We start from the raw sequence: 14,850 nt of genomic DNA, 5'->3' as shown, positions 1-14,850 counted from the left end.
GCCTGGCATGGAGACGAGAGGCCAGCACGTAGCATCTGCTCAATTTGCAGCAGTTTTGCCCCAAAAACACGTGCAGGACTACATTTCCCATAAGGCTGCACTGCTGGGGCACGTGGGGAGTGCCACGACCTGGACTGCTTGGACACAGTGGTGGCTTGTCGTGGCGATGCCTCGGGTACCACGACCACCATGCCCTGGTGGGTAGCAGGATGGCTTGGGGTGACCTGGGCATCCACCAGCCTCTCTGGGGGTGGTCGGTGGCATGTACCGGCGTCTCACCTCCTCGCTGCTTGGCCACAGGGTCCGTCACCCCTGGCTCACCCCCATTTGCCCCCGGCCAGGTTCGGGGGGCTGCAGCAGGTGAGTGCGAGGCGATGCTCTGCTGAGGTGGGGAGTCGCGTGGGTTTGGGAGGAGAGCCAGAGCCCTTGCAGCACCCCACAAATCGCCCTTGCAGCACCCCACAAATCGGCCTTGCAGCACCCCACAAACCACCCTTGCGGCTGCCTGCCTCTGAGATGCTTTCTGCCAAGTTGTCTGTAGCTTGTTGATTTTTTTTTTTTTCTTTAATATATTATTTTTTTCTATATTTTCCTGGCACAATACGCTTTTTGATGCAATTGATTTATTCCACCCTGCTTCCTGTGGGGAGGAGAAAGGTCAGAAATGCTTCCGGGGCACTGCTGAGCGTGAAACACTGGGGTTTTCCTTCCCCAGGGTGAAATCTTGCTGTGTTTTCCCAGCAATCCTTGTTTCTTTTTTTCTCTGGAGACACTGGAGTTAAGGGGCCAGTATCTTCTGCAGGGTGCAGATCCCTTGTCCGTCCTATGCACTGCTGTCAGCAACGCTCTTCCAGCGGACTTCTTGGGTTATCTCTTTCAATGCTGTTCTGTTCTGCAGGGTGGGTGTTTTGACTATTTTATTTTTACTTTTTTATTTTATTTTTTTTTTAAATTTTCATTTCACAGTTAAGGCTTGCAGTGACTTTAAAATCCAGGAGGGGGTGGGGGTGCATTGATATCTTGTTTGCATTAAGATCACAGGTATAAGTCGTCACGACGTTGTGTGTTTTTATTCTCTGACACATGAACCCAAACCTCTGAATATATTTTTTTTTGGGTGCTCTTTAAAAGAAAAAAAAGGCAGTGAGGGCTGGGGAGTGAAGGGAAAGTACATTTTAGTGCTTGCAGCCCCTTCTGGGCAAACTGAGTAGCCTTTGTGGCTCAGCAGTGGCGTTTCTCTGCCTGTTCCCATGAGTTTGGTTGACTGATCCATCCCTTCGCTCTCACCCCATGTCCCTCAGTGCCACCACACCGAGCATGTTCCCTGCCTCAAGAGACCTTTCCCTCGGTTGCGTTGCAGTCTTCCTTGTTTGAAAGAATGGGGAAACTGAGGCAGTAGCAGAGACGACAGGATTTCACCTGGGTTTTTTGGCAACCGTCACTGTTCACAGAGCATCTTCCCAGGGTGACCTTGGGAGAAGGTCCCAGACCCCAGGGCTGGGATGCTCTCATGGGTCCCTGTGCATCTCTTGCAGGTGGGAAGAGGAGAAGAAAGAAGATGGAGTAAAGTGGACCCAGCTGGAGCACCGAGGACCCTACTTCGCCCCTCTCTATGAGCCGCTGCCTGATGATGTGCAGTTTTATTATGATAGTACGTCCACCTTGCGATGGGACCTGGGGCATGTGGGGCTGTCCTCTGCCTGGCTGAAGGAGCTGGTATCATCTCTTGTATAGGGGGGGGAGGCATTGCAGACCATAAATTATTAAAGGGCCTAAATATCCCATCAGATAAAGCCCAAACCCTGGCTTAAAGCTGGAGGGTTTTGCATGTGGTAGGAGTTATGGGGTCATTGGGGAGTTAATTGAGCCCCTGACAGTTGCAGGGTGCTTCGTGCATCCTCTCCCATGCAGAGCACCCTGAGCAGAGTGAGGGCTCCTGCAGCTGGTTTTAGGGTGCTGTAATGCACCCATGTGTGGATCTGGGACTTGCACCTCTGCTCACAGCCTCTCCTGGCTGCAGGATAAGCAGTGGTGGGGCTGGACCCTAAGTTTCTCAAGGGGCAGCAATGCATCTTGATGCTGTTGCCTGAAGTCCTTGTGTACCTCTTGTGAAGGTGGACTGGAGTCACCATCTCTGGATGTGTTTAAGAAAAGACTGGACATGGCACTTAGTGGCATGGTCTAGTTGCCATGCTGGTGCCAGGGCAATGGTTGGACTCGATGATCCCAGAGGGCTCTTCCAACCTGGTTGATTCTGTGATCTTATCTCATTAAGATGCCTCTTGGGTTTGAGCTGTAAGCCAGCTTATGCATGGTTCCCCTGCAAGCTGAGAAAATGTGATTTTGTTTTTGAGAGCTGCAGTTTGCCTGTGCCATGGCCTCAGCAACTGACGCATCACTTGCCCTCCAAGATGTTGCAAGGTTTGGCTGGGCTGCTCTAAGCTCTGGGTCGTGGCTCTTGATGTTGTCTGCAGGGCCACCATGCATCACCTTACAGCAACTCAGTGCATCAGTGAGAGGCTAAGATTGATAGGACAGATCCAGGTCTCTGCTGTCCTCCTTGGTTTCCTACCATGCCTGCTGGGCTGTCTTCTCCTCCCTGTTCTCAGCTTCATCCCTAAACTCTTTTCTGACAGATCAAGGGAAGGAGGCAACAAGGACCTTGGGGCTTGACCAAGCGATGCTGGAGATAGGAGGGGACTGCAGTGCCATGGGGTCTTGGTCCTCCTCAGCCCCCTCACTGGGGCTTCCTATACCTTGTGGGGTTTTTTTCAGTAGAAGAAAAAATAAAGAAAGTCAATTTGGGGAAATGAGGTATCTGGCAATGCTGTCACCAGAGGGCAATGCTGGGGCACTGATGGGGCTGTTGAAGGTTTGGGGTTTTTTTTGACTCTATGAGGAGGAGCCCTGGCAGCTGTATGTAGTCCTGCATAGGGTTCGGACCTTCTCTGTGATCTCTGAGCTGTTGGAGACCTGTCCGTGTGTTGTGTGCATCTAGGCTGGTGGCTTTGGCCTGGGACCCTGGGTGACATTGGCTTGTTTGCTAAAAGGTATCACCATTCCTGGATGAAAAAGTGTTTGTGGACAGGCAACAACCCCAAGTAGGAAGGGACCATGGTTGAGCTGGTGTATGTAGGTTGTCATGGGGCTGCTATAAGGCTGTGACCCACCATGCCCTGTAGATCAGGCGAAGGTCAGGAACCCCAAAAACCAGAGCATCTGGTGCAGGTAGGATTGAACCATCCCCTGGAGCTCTGCAGGGTGCTTTTCCTGCAGCTTGCCTAGAAAAGCTATTTCAATGTGTTGCTTTCCTAGGAAGAGCCAAGTTGTTCCTTGGATTCACTAGGCTTCATTGCTCTAGCCAAAGAGCTCAGGAGAGGACAGTGGCTTTGACACCTCCAAGAAATGATCTGAGATCCACTAGACAACTTTGAGAGGCTCTTGCAGCTGTATCTGTTGTACAATCTCAGCTTTGAGCTTCCCATGATTGCTCCATCCCTGTGGGAAAGTATTTGAGATGAAACCTCTCCAAGTGGGATCCTGGCTATTGAGCATTGTCCTGGAAGTGATCGTGGTCAGAAAACAAACCTTTCTGTGTTGGCCTGTGGAGCCATTAGTATGGGATCATCAGGCATCAAGGTTCTCACCCCTTGTCCCTGTTTCAGCACTGCATTGAGCATGGGGACTTGCCAAACAATTGCCTGGGTCTATGGGGTTGGGCTGTCCCCATAACCAATGCTAAAGGTCCTCTTTCTCCCTAGGCAAACCCCTGAAGCTGAGCCTGGCCACGGAGGAGATTGCCACCTTCTATGCCAAAATGCTTGATCATGAATACACAGCTAAGGAGATCTTCCAGAACAACTTCTTCAATGACTGGAGGAAGGTACTTTCTCTGCAGGGGCTTCCTGCCCATCCTCCCCATTAAACACTCAGCATTAAACCTGCAGTGTGGGATGGAGGGGATGAGGGTTTTTTAAGGCTTAGTTCTTTATTTATAATCATATAATTATGAGATTTTAAATTATATTATTTATTTCCTTGCTTCTTGTGTGTTTGGGCTGGGGCTTGCTGTCTGCAGCATCCTTGAGTGCTTCTCATTGGTCCCTGTGAGTTTTAGTGATGCTACCTCAGAAAGCAAGTGCTGGGTCTTGCAAACAGCTTTGCTAGCTGGTTGGGGTGTGTGTCCCTCTGAAGGATTAACCTTGTGGTCCTGCAGTACCATGGCTTAGTCCACAAGTGAAAGCAGGACCCCTACTATGTCAAGTTTCCATGCCCCAGATGCCTTTGGTGTAATTTCCTCAGTCTCTGCAAGTTGCTTACAGCCATGCTTGTGGACTGCTTGTTTCCACAGCAGAGGTTGGAGGTTGGTCCACCCCAGAGATGGCTGTGTTTAGCTTTGCTTTGGGTGACATCTCAGGTGTCCAGAGGGAGCCTGGCCTCTTGCCATGGCAGCTTTGTGTGCCCTTGGGTAGATGTGGCTGGGACAGCTGATGTGGCTGCTTCCTTCTGATTTTTCTGAAGAACTGGGATGTGGGTCTCTATTTCCTTTTCTGTGAAGGAGAGGCATAGGTGGCAGCTCTGTGTGGAGTTGGATTTGCCTCCTGGCTTTACCCAGCCCCTCTCCTCTCTTGCTCAGGAGATGACCTTGGAGGAGCAGAAGATAATCAAGGACCTGGACAAGTGCGACTTCAGGGAGATCCACAAGTACTTTGTGGACAAAAGCGAGGCACGGAAAGCACTCTCCAAAGAGGAGAAGCAGGTGAGGACTATTTCCTGTGACACCTAGGACTAGCTATATGTTTTGTGACCAGCTTGAGGTATTTCAGCTCCTGCTTGTCTCCTTTCCTGGTGTTATGCCCTAACCTGGAACCTCTTTGGCCTTTGGACCAGCTCCATCTCTCCATGACCAGCACACTCCTCTTCATTAAGTTTACCTGAAGATGCTGCATGTTTCATGGCTCTGCAGGGTACCAGTGATCCTCAGACCATGGTTTGGGGTGGGAACAGACTTAGACCCATGCTCACCTCTTCCTCCAATCCTTTGAGGCCTTTCCTGTCTTGCATTCTCCATGGAAAGGAGGGTAGTGATGGACAGGCATGAGTCCTGGGGTTCCAGCTCCATCCTGTGGGATGGTGGTGGGATGGTGATTGTTTCAGAAACTGAAGGAGGAGGCAGATAAGATCCAGGAGGAGTATGGGTACTGCATCCTTGATGGACACCGGGAGAAGATAGGCAACTTCAAAACTGAGCCGCCGGGGCTTTTCCGTGGCCGTGGTGACCACCCCAAAATGGGCATGTTGAAGAAGAGGATCATGCCAGAAGATGTTGTCATCAACTGCAGCAAGTGAGTTGCCACGGGAAGAGCTGAGCTTGTGGGGTTGCTTTTGGGATGGGGGTAAACAGCACATCTCCTCTGCCTGGAGCTGCCATGGGATTTTGCTATCTCCTACAACCCCTGCTTTGCACACCCTGAGACCTGAACTCACTGGAGCCCTTCTATCACCTCCTGGTCACCTCTAGACCTTGCAGTTAGGTCTGACTTTTAGTTTCTCTGTGGATGTACAATGGCCAGGAAGCTGGTCAGCAGCTCCTATCTCTTACTGGTGCCCACACCATTCTCCTAACATCAACTGCAAACACTGCAGTGATCCTGTGGCCTCTTTGGAGAAGGGACAACTCTTCACTTCTCCTGTGCTCCTCTTCCAAACAAGCCATTTCTCCTCATTTTATGGGTCCCTTGTGCTGGCTGGAAGCATCAGGGTCCTCACTGGAGGGAGGAAAAGCAATGACTGGGTTAAGAGTGTTTGCCCTCTAAGTTATGTGAGTTAGATTGGTCTTAAACCACCCATAAGAAGACCTTGTGGCCTTGATTCAAAACACTCCTCATCAGTCCAGCAATTTCTGCTGTTATCCCCAGCATCCAAAGGATAAAGACCTGATCATGTTGTGGAGCAGTTTTGGGCGGGCTGTATGTTTTCTGTAAGTAATGCTGCAATGTGTCGACCATCCTTGGCTCACTGAGAAGAACCAGTTGAGCTGACGACCTGTTTCTTCTCCTTCATGGTCTGAGGGCTGTAACCCTGCTCTGCCCGCAGGGACTCCAAGATCCCCGAGCCACCAGAAGGGCACAAGTGGAAGGAGGTGCGCTTCGACAACACGGTTACCTGGCTGGCCTCATGGACGGAAAACGTCCAGAACACGTTGAAGTACATCATGCTGAACCCCAGCTCCAAGCTGAAGGTTGGAGTGATGCTGCTGTTCAGGCAGAGCTGTTGTGTTTTGGGCAGCTGGCTTTTTGCCAAGTGGAAAGGTCAGGGGAAGGCAGAGATGTGGCATGTCAACAAAAATGTACTCCCCCCTCCCCCCAAAAAAAAGAGGGTAAACTAAATTAATTGCTATGCCATTGGGTGGTGAGGAGAAAAGGACAGAGATGATTGTTAAGCTTTGAGCCTATCACAGAATCAACCAGGTTGGAAGAGCCCTCTGGGATCATCGAGTCCAGCCGTTGCCCTGACACCACCCTGTCAACTAGACCATGGCACTAAGTGCCATGTCCAGTCTTTTCTTAAACACCTCCAGAGATGGTGAGTCCACCACCTCCCTGGGCAGCCCATTCCAATGGAATGGATTGCTACTGGGCCATGCTGCTCATGTGTGTCCAGGGAAGGCTGTTGAAAGCCAGGCAGGGGCTCAGAGGGTCCACAGTCTATGGATTTGAATTCATTTATGCCGGTAAACAGAGGGTAGAGTGAGGTGGGATCACCATGGGAGGGAGGGAGTGAACACTGTGGGGAGGGAAAGGTGATTTAAAGCTGTTTCTAGTCCTCAAAGCAAATAAGGAAAACATGTACAAGTTGGGCACAACGGAGCAAGTGCATTGTCAGCCCATGTTGGTGGTGTCTAAGCAGCTCTGGCCATGGCCGTGCTCCTCACTTGCTGTGTGCTGGCTGCTAGCTGGTTAAGGATTTCTCCAGACTATGAGCAGTTCACTTGGCCAGGATCCCAGGTCCAGCACAGCCAGCAGAGGGCATGGAAAACTTAGATGAGCTGTTTCTGCCCTGATTTTTCCACTTTATGGATTTCTCTTCAGAAAACAATGGCGTTTGAGCAGTATTTAGCTGCTGTGGAGGTATTCCCAGAACAGGGTTTGACTGGTAGGGGTGGAAGGAAGTTGGGGTACTGGGTGAAAATGTCTTGGCCTCTCTTTCCAGGGGGAGAAGGACTGGCAGAAGTATGAGGTAGCCCGGCGCTTAAAGGATGTTGTCCACAAAATCCGGGCTCAGTACCGAGCCGACTGGAAGTCCAAGGAGATGATGAAGCGACAAAGAGCAGTGGCCCTCTACTTCATTGATAAGGTATCTGCAGCCTCATCCTGGCCCCCAGGTCCACCATCCCTGTGGAGGCTGGGATTTAGCTTACCTGATCCACCCCACCCTGTCGTTTTTTGGTGTCTGCTGGTTGTACTAGCCAGGTTTGCTCCTCATGAGGCATCTGGCAATGATCATGGAGGATGGTGACTCCTATGATCTGCTGATGCTTGTGTGAAGATGCAGTGCAGGAACTGTACTGTCCTTCCTGGACTTTACACTCATGTGTGTCTCTGTGTGATGGCAAAGGCCCCACTGGAGAGCTGGATAACTTTACTTCACTGCTCTGAGAAACCCTAAAATATCTCCCCAGAATAATCTCCTGCTAGAGGCAATCACTGCTTGGTTTCCACCAGGGTCCCAGCAGCCATTCAGTGAGGCACTGTCCTAAGAAAGCTCTTTCTTTTTTTCCACCCCCACTCCCAGTGTCCACGTGCCCTTTAATAACCTTGGAAAGGGGACTTGATGTGGGCTGGAGTGGATGACTTGCTGTCTCCTTCCAGCTGGCCCTGCGAGCCGGCAATGAGAAGGAGGAAGGGGAGACTGCAGACACGGTTGGCTGCTGCTCCCTGCGTGTGGAGCACATCAAACTGCACCCCAAGCTGGATGGGCAGGAGCACGTGGTGGAGTTTGACTTCCTTGGGAAAGACTCGATCCGTTACTACAACAAAGTGTCGGTGGAGAAGCCGGTGAGTGGGGCAGAAATGGAGGCAGCGGCCAGCATGGCAATTTGGTGCAGGGTTAGCTGGGTGGCTCCGTTCACTCAGTGGTCATCAATCCCAAACCTGCATCTGAAATCCATTGCAAAGATGCCTCCTGTGCTTCAACACCACATTGGAAGCATGTGCATGAGATTAAACTGTGCTGGGTGGCGAGGACATGCACATGCTGACCCTGGCCTGGAGAAGGGGGAGGAACTTTGGGATAGGGCTTACAAGGTTGTTGTAGCCCATGAACCATGAGAAAGAAGTCCTGTCTCCTGCTGGAGCATCCTCAGTTGACTGATGGGCATTAGGGCTTGAACTGTCCTCACTGATATTTTTTTTTTCTTTTGTCTATGGGATAGATTATTTTAACAGTGTTTTTAGGGAAACTGGAGTGTCAGGGATATGGATAGAAGAGATGGGCGGGGGGGGACAGCCTGTGGTACCAGTGGCTTTGAGGTCCCAGTGGCAGCCCTTGAAGTTGAGAAGGTTGGTGATGTGGTAGGATGAATCGGAGTCTGTCTGGATGAGGAGGCAGATGGAAATGAGGGAGATGTCTGGGAGCAATTTGCTCTTTGTCCCTGGTCAGGGCCATCCTTTCCTCCTCTTTAGGTGTTCAAGAACCTGCAGCTCTTCATGAAGAACAAGGACCCAGCGGATGACCTCTTTGACAGGCTCAATGTGAGTTGTCACTTTTAAGCTTTTTGAAACAGCACTGATGGCCCAGAGGGAGTAGAAGCTAACCTGTGACACCCCTGTCTAGCCTGCAGGCTCCCAGGCTGTGGTGCTGCATCAGTGTCATCCCTTAGCCTGGTTTTAACTGTCTCCCCTCCAGAGACACCACAGTAACTGTTTGAACACCCTGTTGGGATGCTGTGATATATTTTTTTTTATCCTCTTTCTGCACTGGTAGCATCTCTGCTTCTCTGGATGCAGGCTTGACTGCCTGCCTGCACCCACAACTAACCCATGTCCCTGCTAAGGAGGTGGCTTTCTGCTCCTTCTCTAACTCCACACCCCCATGACTCTTCTTAGCATCTTCTGTTTCCAGTCCAACTCTGCAGCCCCATGTGCTCTGGTAGAACAGAGTTATCAGATGTGATATTGGATGTGAGATGTGTCCTCTTGGACATCGATGGGCAGAAATTGTTGACTTCCAGAGAAATTCTTTGTGGTTTGTGGTGGAATTTGTGCCAGGTTTTGGTAGGTGAGAGCCTGACCCAACAAGTAGATCTGCAAGCTACAGGAGACTTAATGCCCAATTTCATTGCTTAGGCAGAAGATGATTGTCTGAAAAGCAGGTGCTTTATTGTCCTGGCTTCTTCTTCTTCTCTTCCTTCCTTCCCCCCTTTTTGTCCTATCTTCCTTCCTCCAGACAGGCATCTTGAACAGACACCTCCAGAGTCTGATGGATGGTTTGACTGCCAAAGTGTTCAGGACCTACAATGCCTCCGTCACCCTGCAAGAGCAGCTCAAGGCGCTCACGAACTGTGAGTTACTAACAGTGTTCATGGTATCACCGGCTGCACGGTGGGGAGAGTGGGCTCAGAGATGTCCATCCATTGCCTTGGGGTCCCTAGAACTGCTTGGCCCTACTTGGTAGGTCATGGACCGTGCAGTAGGGTGGTATGTAACTTAAAGTATGGGAAAGGCAAACTATTTGCTGTTGTTCTGGTCTGTTCCATGCCTTCCCCAACTCCAAGAAAGGAGACATAGCGATGCTTCCATTTATTTCCAGCTGAAGACAATGTTGCGGCAAAGCTCCTCTCCTACAACCGAGCTAACCGAGCTGTGGCCATCCTGTGCAACCATCAGAGGTCTACACCGAAAACTCATGAGAAGTCTATGCAAATTCTCCAGACCAAGGTGAGACAGACCAAACAGAGCCCCCAGACCCAATCTCACCTCTGATCTCTTTTTTTTTGTTTTTTTTTGTTTGGGGGCAGGGGGTGGATGGGGAGAGGAAGGGTGAATAACCTGATGCCTAAAGAGATTGGATTGATCAAGCATGGTGGGGAATAAACCAGGAGTCGTGGCTTTTTTTTAATCAGTATAGACATCACCAACCCAGCAGTGAGAGGGATGGGGTAAGCTCAAATGCTGGGTGAAGCACACTTGGCACAGAGTTTGTTTTTCATTGCTCAGTGTCTTCAAACCAAGCTAGGTGCCTTTTGTGATGGAACAGCTTTGACACAGTTGGCTCAGGACCAGGAAAATGGGTTTTCCAGTCTGGCTGCTCGCAGGAGGACCAGCTGAAATTTCATGCGTCTGCTATGAAAATACCTCAACCAACCACTTTTAATTGTCCTCAGCTTTTGTTCACACACTTTTTGGCACTGGTGTGGCCGCACCACAAATACTGTGTTCAGTTTTGGGCCCCTCGTTACAAGAAAGACATTCAGGTGCTGGAGCGAGTCTAAAGAAGGGCAACGAAGCTGGTGAAGGGTCTGAAGAACAAGTGTGATGAGGAGCAGCTGAGGGACTTGGGGGTGTTTAGTCTGGAGAAAAGGAGGCTGAGGGGAGACCTTCTCGCTCTCTACAACTGCCTGAGAGGAGGGTGTAGTGAGGAGGGTGTTAGTCTCTCTCCCAGGTAACAAGTGACAGGATGAGAGGAAACGGCCTCAAGTTGGGCCAAGGGAAGTTTAGACTGGAGATGAGGGACAATGTCTTCATGGAAAGGGTTGTCAAGCGCTGGAACAGGCTGCCCAGGGCAGTGGTGGAGTCCCCATCCCTGGAGGGATTTAAAAGCTGTGTAGATGTGGTGCTGAGGGACATGGGTTAGTGGTGGGCTTGGCAGTGCTGGGGTAACGGTTGGACTCGATGATCTTGAAGGTCCTTTCCAACCAAAACAATTCTATGATTCTACTGGTGAGTTTGAGACTTTGCAGTGGGCTCCAGCACTGTCATGAGCCAGTAAGTCTTGGGCAGTTGCACAAGATGAACAGATAAGAGCTGCAAATATTTCTGGTGTCAGTATTGTGAGGAGCTTTTGCAAGATGCTGAAAAATGCTTGAGCTCCAGCAGGTTCTGCAGGGGCAAGCTGTTGGTGCTGGAGTAGGGCTGGTGAGAAATTGAGGAATAATGTAGCAAAGGAAAGGGAAAGAGGGAGGTAGATGAAACCTCCAGGGAGGACAGGAGTATGGGCTGACTTTGTATTTACCTTTACAGATTGATGCCAAAAAGAAACAGGTGGAGGAAGCCCAGCAAGAACTGAAAAAAGCTGAAGATGAGTTTGAAGACACAAAGGATGCCAAAGCAGAAGCGTGAGTGATTCTTCCTTACAATCATCTTTTGCAGAGGAATCTCTGTGCAGGGGGCTTGTGGATGGGCATGGTGCAGTCCCAACACCCTGCACGCAACTCATCAGAACTGACATGCCCATGTTGGCTACCAGGTGCCTCCTGTCCCATGGCAGCCTGGCAGATGGGTGGAGGCCTTGTGAAAGGTTTCTTGCCACAGTAGGACTGCAAAGAGCTCCTTCAGGGGTATTTCTTTGTGATAGGGCACGTCTCTCCGAATACTCAGACTTCAACCCAAGATGCTGGTTTGGAGTTATCCTACAAATGCCATGGTGGAAAGGATGCTTGGCTTGGTGTTGAAGCTGGGGGTGCATAGACTAGCCCTGATACATGGTTTTCTCGTGGGATGCTTGAATGGTGGATTGTGGCCTCTCTGATCTCTGCAGTAGTCATGGCATGAGGTCTGTCCAAATTTGTGCCCCTTCCCAGAACCCCGATGGGACTTCCTGCACAGAGACAGGAGAAGGCTGGAGGAGAGAAATGAGGCTTGTATTTTGTTTTACTCTGGGGGTTCTTGTTTTTCTACTCATGCCTTGTGTTGCTGAGATGTAGGGCAGGTTGTCAGAGATGGTGGCTGTTTGTGGAGCCTGGATTTGAGGAGGTGGTCTTTGCTGAGTGCTGGCGTTTGTACTTTTGCCCCACTTTGGTAGTAATAATTCTGGTTTTAAGTGTCTTATAAGGTCAGTGTACTTGGGAAATGTGTTAGTGCTGAATGGTGTATTCCACTTTGCTATTCCAGATCATTTCTAGGCTCAAGCCTTATAGGACTTAATGTGACTGTAGGGTCTGCTCTGAGCTGAAGCTTGTTGGCTTCCTGCTGTGCTCCAAGGCAGTAGCAGACCAGGAGAACTGCTCTGTATTTCACCTCTGCTCCTTCTTTTCCCCTTTAACATGTTGTCTGTGTTGCTCTTCTTCTGCCCTCAGCAATGTGGAGAAGAAAAAGAAGCTGTTGAAGCGGCTGGAAGAGCAGCTGGCCAAGTTGAACGTCCAGGCCACAGATAAGGAGGAGAACAAGCAGATAGCTCTGGGCACCTCCAAGCTGAATTACCTGGACCCCAGGATTAGCATAGCTTGGTAAGTCTTGGACATACTATGGGGCAAACGTTCCTTTAGAGAGGTGCAGATCTCCTAGCATTGCCTGGGGAGGGGGATAAACACATGCCTGAAGCTTTGGGGGAAAGGAATAAAATTTCTCTGGCCAGAGAAACCTGCCTAAGCCCTGGAGGTGTTGGGGGAGGTGAGCAAAGTCCAAAGCTAATGTTTCCCTTTCTGCAAATAACTGCTTGCAGAATGTCCCTTCTGAGTTTAGGGCAAGAAGAGTGTGTCCAGCAGATCGAGGGGGGTCCTCCTCCCCCTCTCCTCTACCCTGGTGAGACCTCACGGGGAGTATTGCGTTCAGTTCTGGGCTCCCCAGTTCAAGAGCGACAGAGATCTACTGGAGAGAGTCCAGTGGAGGGCTACGAGGATGATGAAGGGACTGGAGCACCTGACTTATGAGGAAAGGTTGAGGGCTTTTTAGTCTGGAGAAGAGAAGACTGAGAGGGGATTTGATTAATGTGTATAAATAGATGAGGGCTGGGTGTCAAGAGGAAAGGGGCAACCTCTTGTCACTTGTGCCCTGCGATAGGACAAGGGGCAATGGATGCAAGCTGGAGCACAGGAAGTTCAACCTCCACATGAGGAAGAACTTCTTCACTGTGAGGGTTACAGAGCACTGGAACAGGCTCCCCAGAGAGGTTGTGGAGTCTCCTTCTCTGGAAACTTTCAAGACCCGTCTGGATGCGTTCCTGTGTGACCTGCCCTAGATTGGTCCTGCTCTGGCAGGGGGGTTGGACTCGATCTCCAGAGGTCCCTTCCAACCCCTAATGTTCTGTGATTCTATGATTTTGTGCCACTACTGATAAACATGAGCAAAGGTAATTTCTTAAGGAGCTTGAGGCTAGGGAGCTTGCATGGGTAAAAGATGCTGCACCCCGAGCAGAGAGGACCTTTATGGTGGGAGCAGAGTGGGATGGGTAGCACATCCCCACTGCTGTCTTGTGGTCTGTACAGGTGCAAGAAGTTTGGCGTGCCCATCGAGAAGATCTACAACAAGACGCAGAGGGAGAAGTTTGCCTGGGCAATCGACATGGCCGACGAGGACTTTGAGTTCTGAGAAAGCGCCTTTCACGTTACCTCATGCTCGTTTGGTGCTGTTGGAAAGCTTTTTTTTTTACATGCTGCTGTGGTTGTTGCAGGGGTGGGGCTGGGGATTGTCTAATGGAACAGTTTGATACGGGCATTTCGTGCCCTTTTTTTGTATACGAAGGGAAACACCCGCTTTCTAGTTGAAACAGGTATTGGTGACTTGTGACACTCATTGACTGCAGTGACTTTGATGTGAACTTTTAATTCCTCTTTAAAGTTGCCAAGTGCTTTGGATCTTTTGTTTCCTCCTCCAGAGTTTGAGAAGATGATTAAATGAGAGCCTTAATTGTGCTGATAGGCAGGATTAGACCTAATCTTGTTTTCTTGATGAAATGGGAGCTACGCTGCCCTTTTCAGACTCCCTGAATTGGCTTGATGGGGAAACACAAGGCAATGGCAGCACCAAAACAGGCAGCTGCAGTATAAGGGCTGGGCTTGGGTCAGGGGTGCACTGGGAGGAAGGGGAAAAAATCTCAGGGTTTTACGTGTCTCACGGTATTTTGTGCCCTTTCACCTCCAGGAGAGGAGAAAATTGTGCAATTACAAAAACATAATCAAAATGGAAAAACATTTGTGGGAGGGAGCGAATGTTGTGGCAGGAGAAGGAGGGAGGGGAAGATGCTGGGTTAATTGGAGAGATAAAATTCACCTTGGTGTGAGCACAGTGAATTTTAATCACTGCTGTGTGGTTAAACCTTGGTCTGGGAGAGGACACCTCATTGGGGGCCATGTTTTCTTCCCCTACTTGCTTCAGTGTCTCTGGCTCAGCTCGCCGTATCCATAGCAGAAACTGTCCAGCCCCAGGTTTAGCACTGGGAAAGGATGATACTGGCTGTGGGGCTGGACCAGGCTAGGGTGGGATGTGAGTGTGGTGGGGAGTGATACCAGTATGGCTGGAGCTGTGCCTGCATGGGGTGACAGCTTCATCATCAGGCTGCATCCTCTCCAGTCTGCTCCTGCTGGGCATGGAGCAGGCAGCGACTGAGAGCATAAACTGCTGGTTCTTGCTGCCTAATTGGCTGTTTTTCTAGAGGGGCAGAAAAAAAAAGTGATATCAGCATGTACCTGGCAACAGCCTATATACCAGCGGATCTCAGGTGTAAGCAGGCTGTTGCATTGGCAGCAAAGCCTTCTGGCATCTCAGGGCTGATGTTCAGGTCACTACAGTCCAAAGCTCTCGGTGCTTCCCGTGTGGTCATTTACAGCCACTTGTTCTTGTGTTTAAACTGTTGGTGTTTTGGTTGGAAGTAAGGTGCTTGAAGTGCATTTCATTAAAACTGGAAGTGATTTTT

The 14,850-nt window shown here is 50.2% G+C and overlaps 1 protein-coding gene across 3 annotated transcripts; it reads left to right on the top strand.

Moving 5' to 3' along the window:
• Positions 1-146: 146 nt before the first annotated feature.
• TOP1MT (DNA topoisomerase I mitochondrial) lies at positions 147-14,830 on the top strand. Of its 3 annotated transcripts, none has more exons than XM_068396062.1 (14): positions 147-360; positions 1,536-1,651; positions 3,762-3,883; positions 4,640-4,759; positions 5,158-5,345; positions 6,097-6,241; positions 7,213-7,356; positions 7,872-8,057; positions 8,685-8,753; positions 9,448-9,562; positions 9,811-9,938; positions 11,241-11,335; positions 12,296-12,445; positions 13,424-14,830. In XM_068396062.1, the coding sequence occupies exons 1-14, from the start codon at positions 263-265 to the stop codon at positions 13,524-13,526; spliced, it is 1,779 nt and encodes a 592-aa protein (XP_068252163.1). In that variant the 5' UTR covers positions 147-262; the 3' UTR covers positions 13,527-14,830. The 3 variants fall into 3 exon arrangements, with proteins under 3 accessions (XP_068252163.1, XP_068252162.1, XP_068252164.1); XM_068396061.1 differs by having other exon boundaries at positions 4,637-4,759; XM_068396063.1 differs by lacking the exon at positions 147-360 and adding an exon at positions 844-899 and having other exon boundaries at positions 4,637-4,759.
• The last annotated feature ends 20 nt before the right edge of the window (positions 14,831-14,850 follow it).

This window comes from Nyctibius grandis, chromosome 3 (genome assembly GCF_013368605.1).
Source record: "Nyctibius grandis isolate bNycGra1 chromosome 3, bNycGra1.pri, whole genome shotgun sequence".
Classification (NCBI taxonomy): domain Eukaryota; kingdom Metazoa; phylum Chordata; class Aves; order Nyctibiiformes; family Nyctibiidae; genus Nyctibius; species Nyctibius grandis.
The sequence above is the reverse complement of the archived record's forward strand: the minus strand, read 5'-3'. Positions and strand labels throughout refer to the sequence as shown.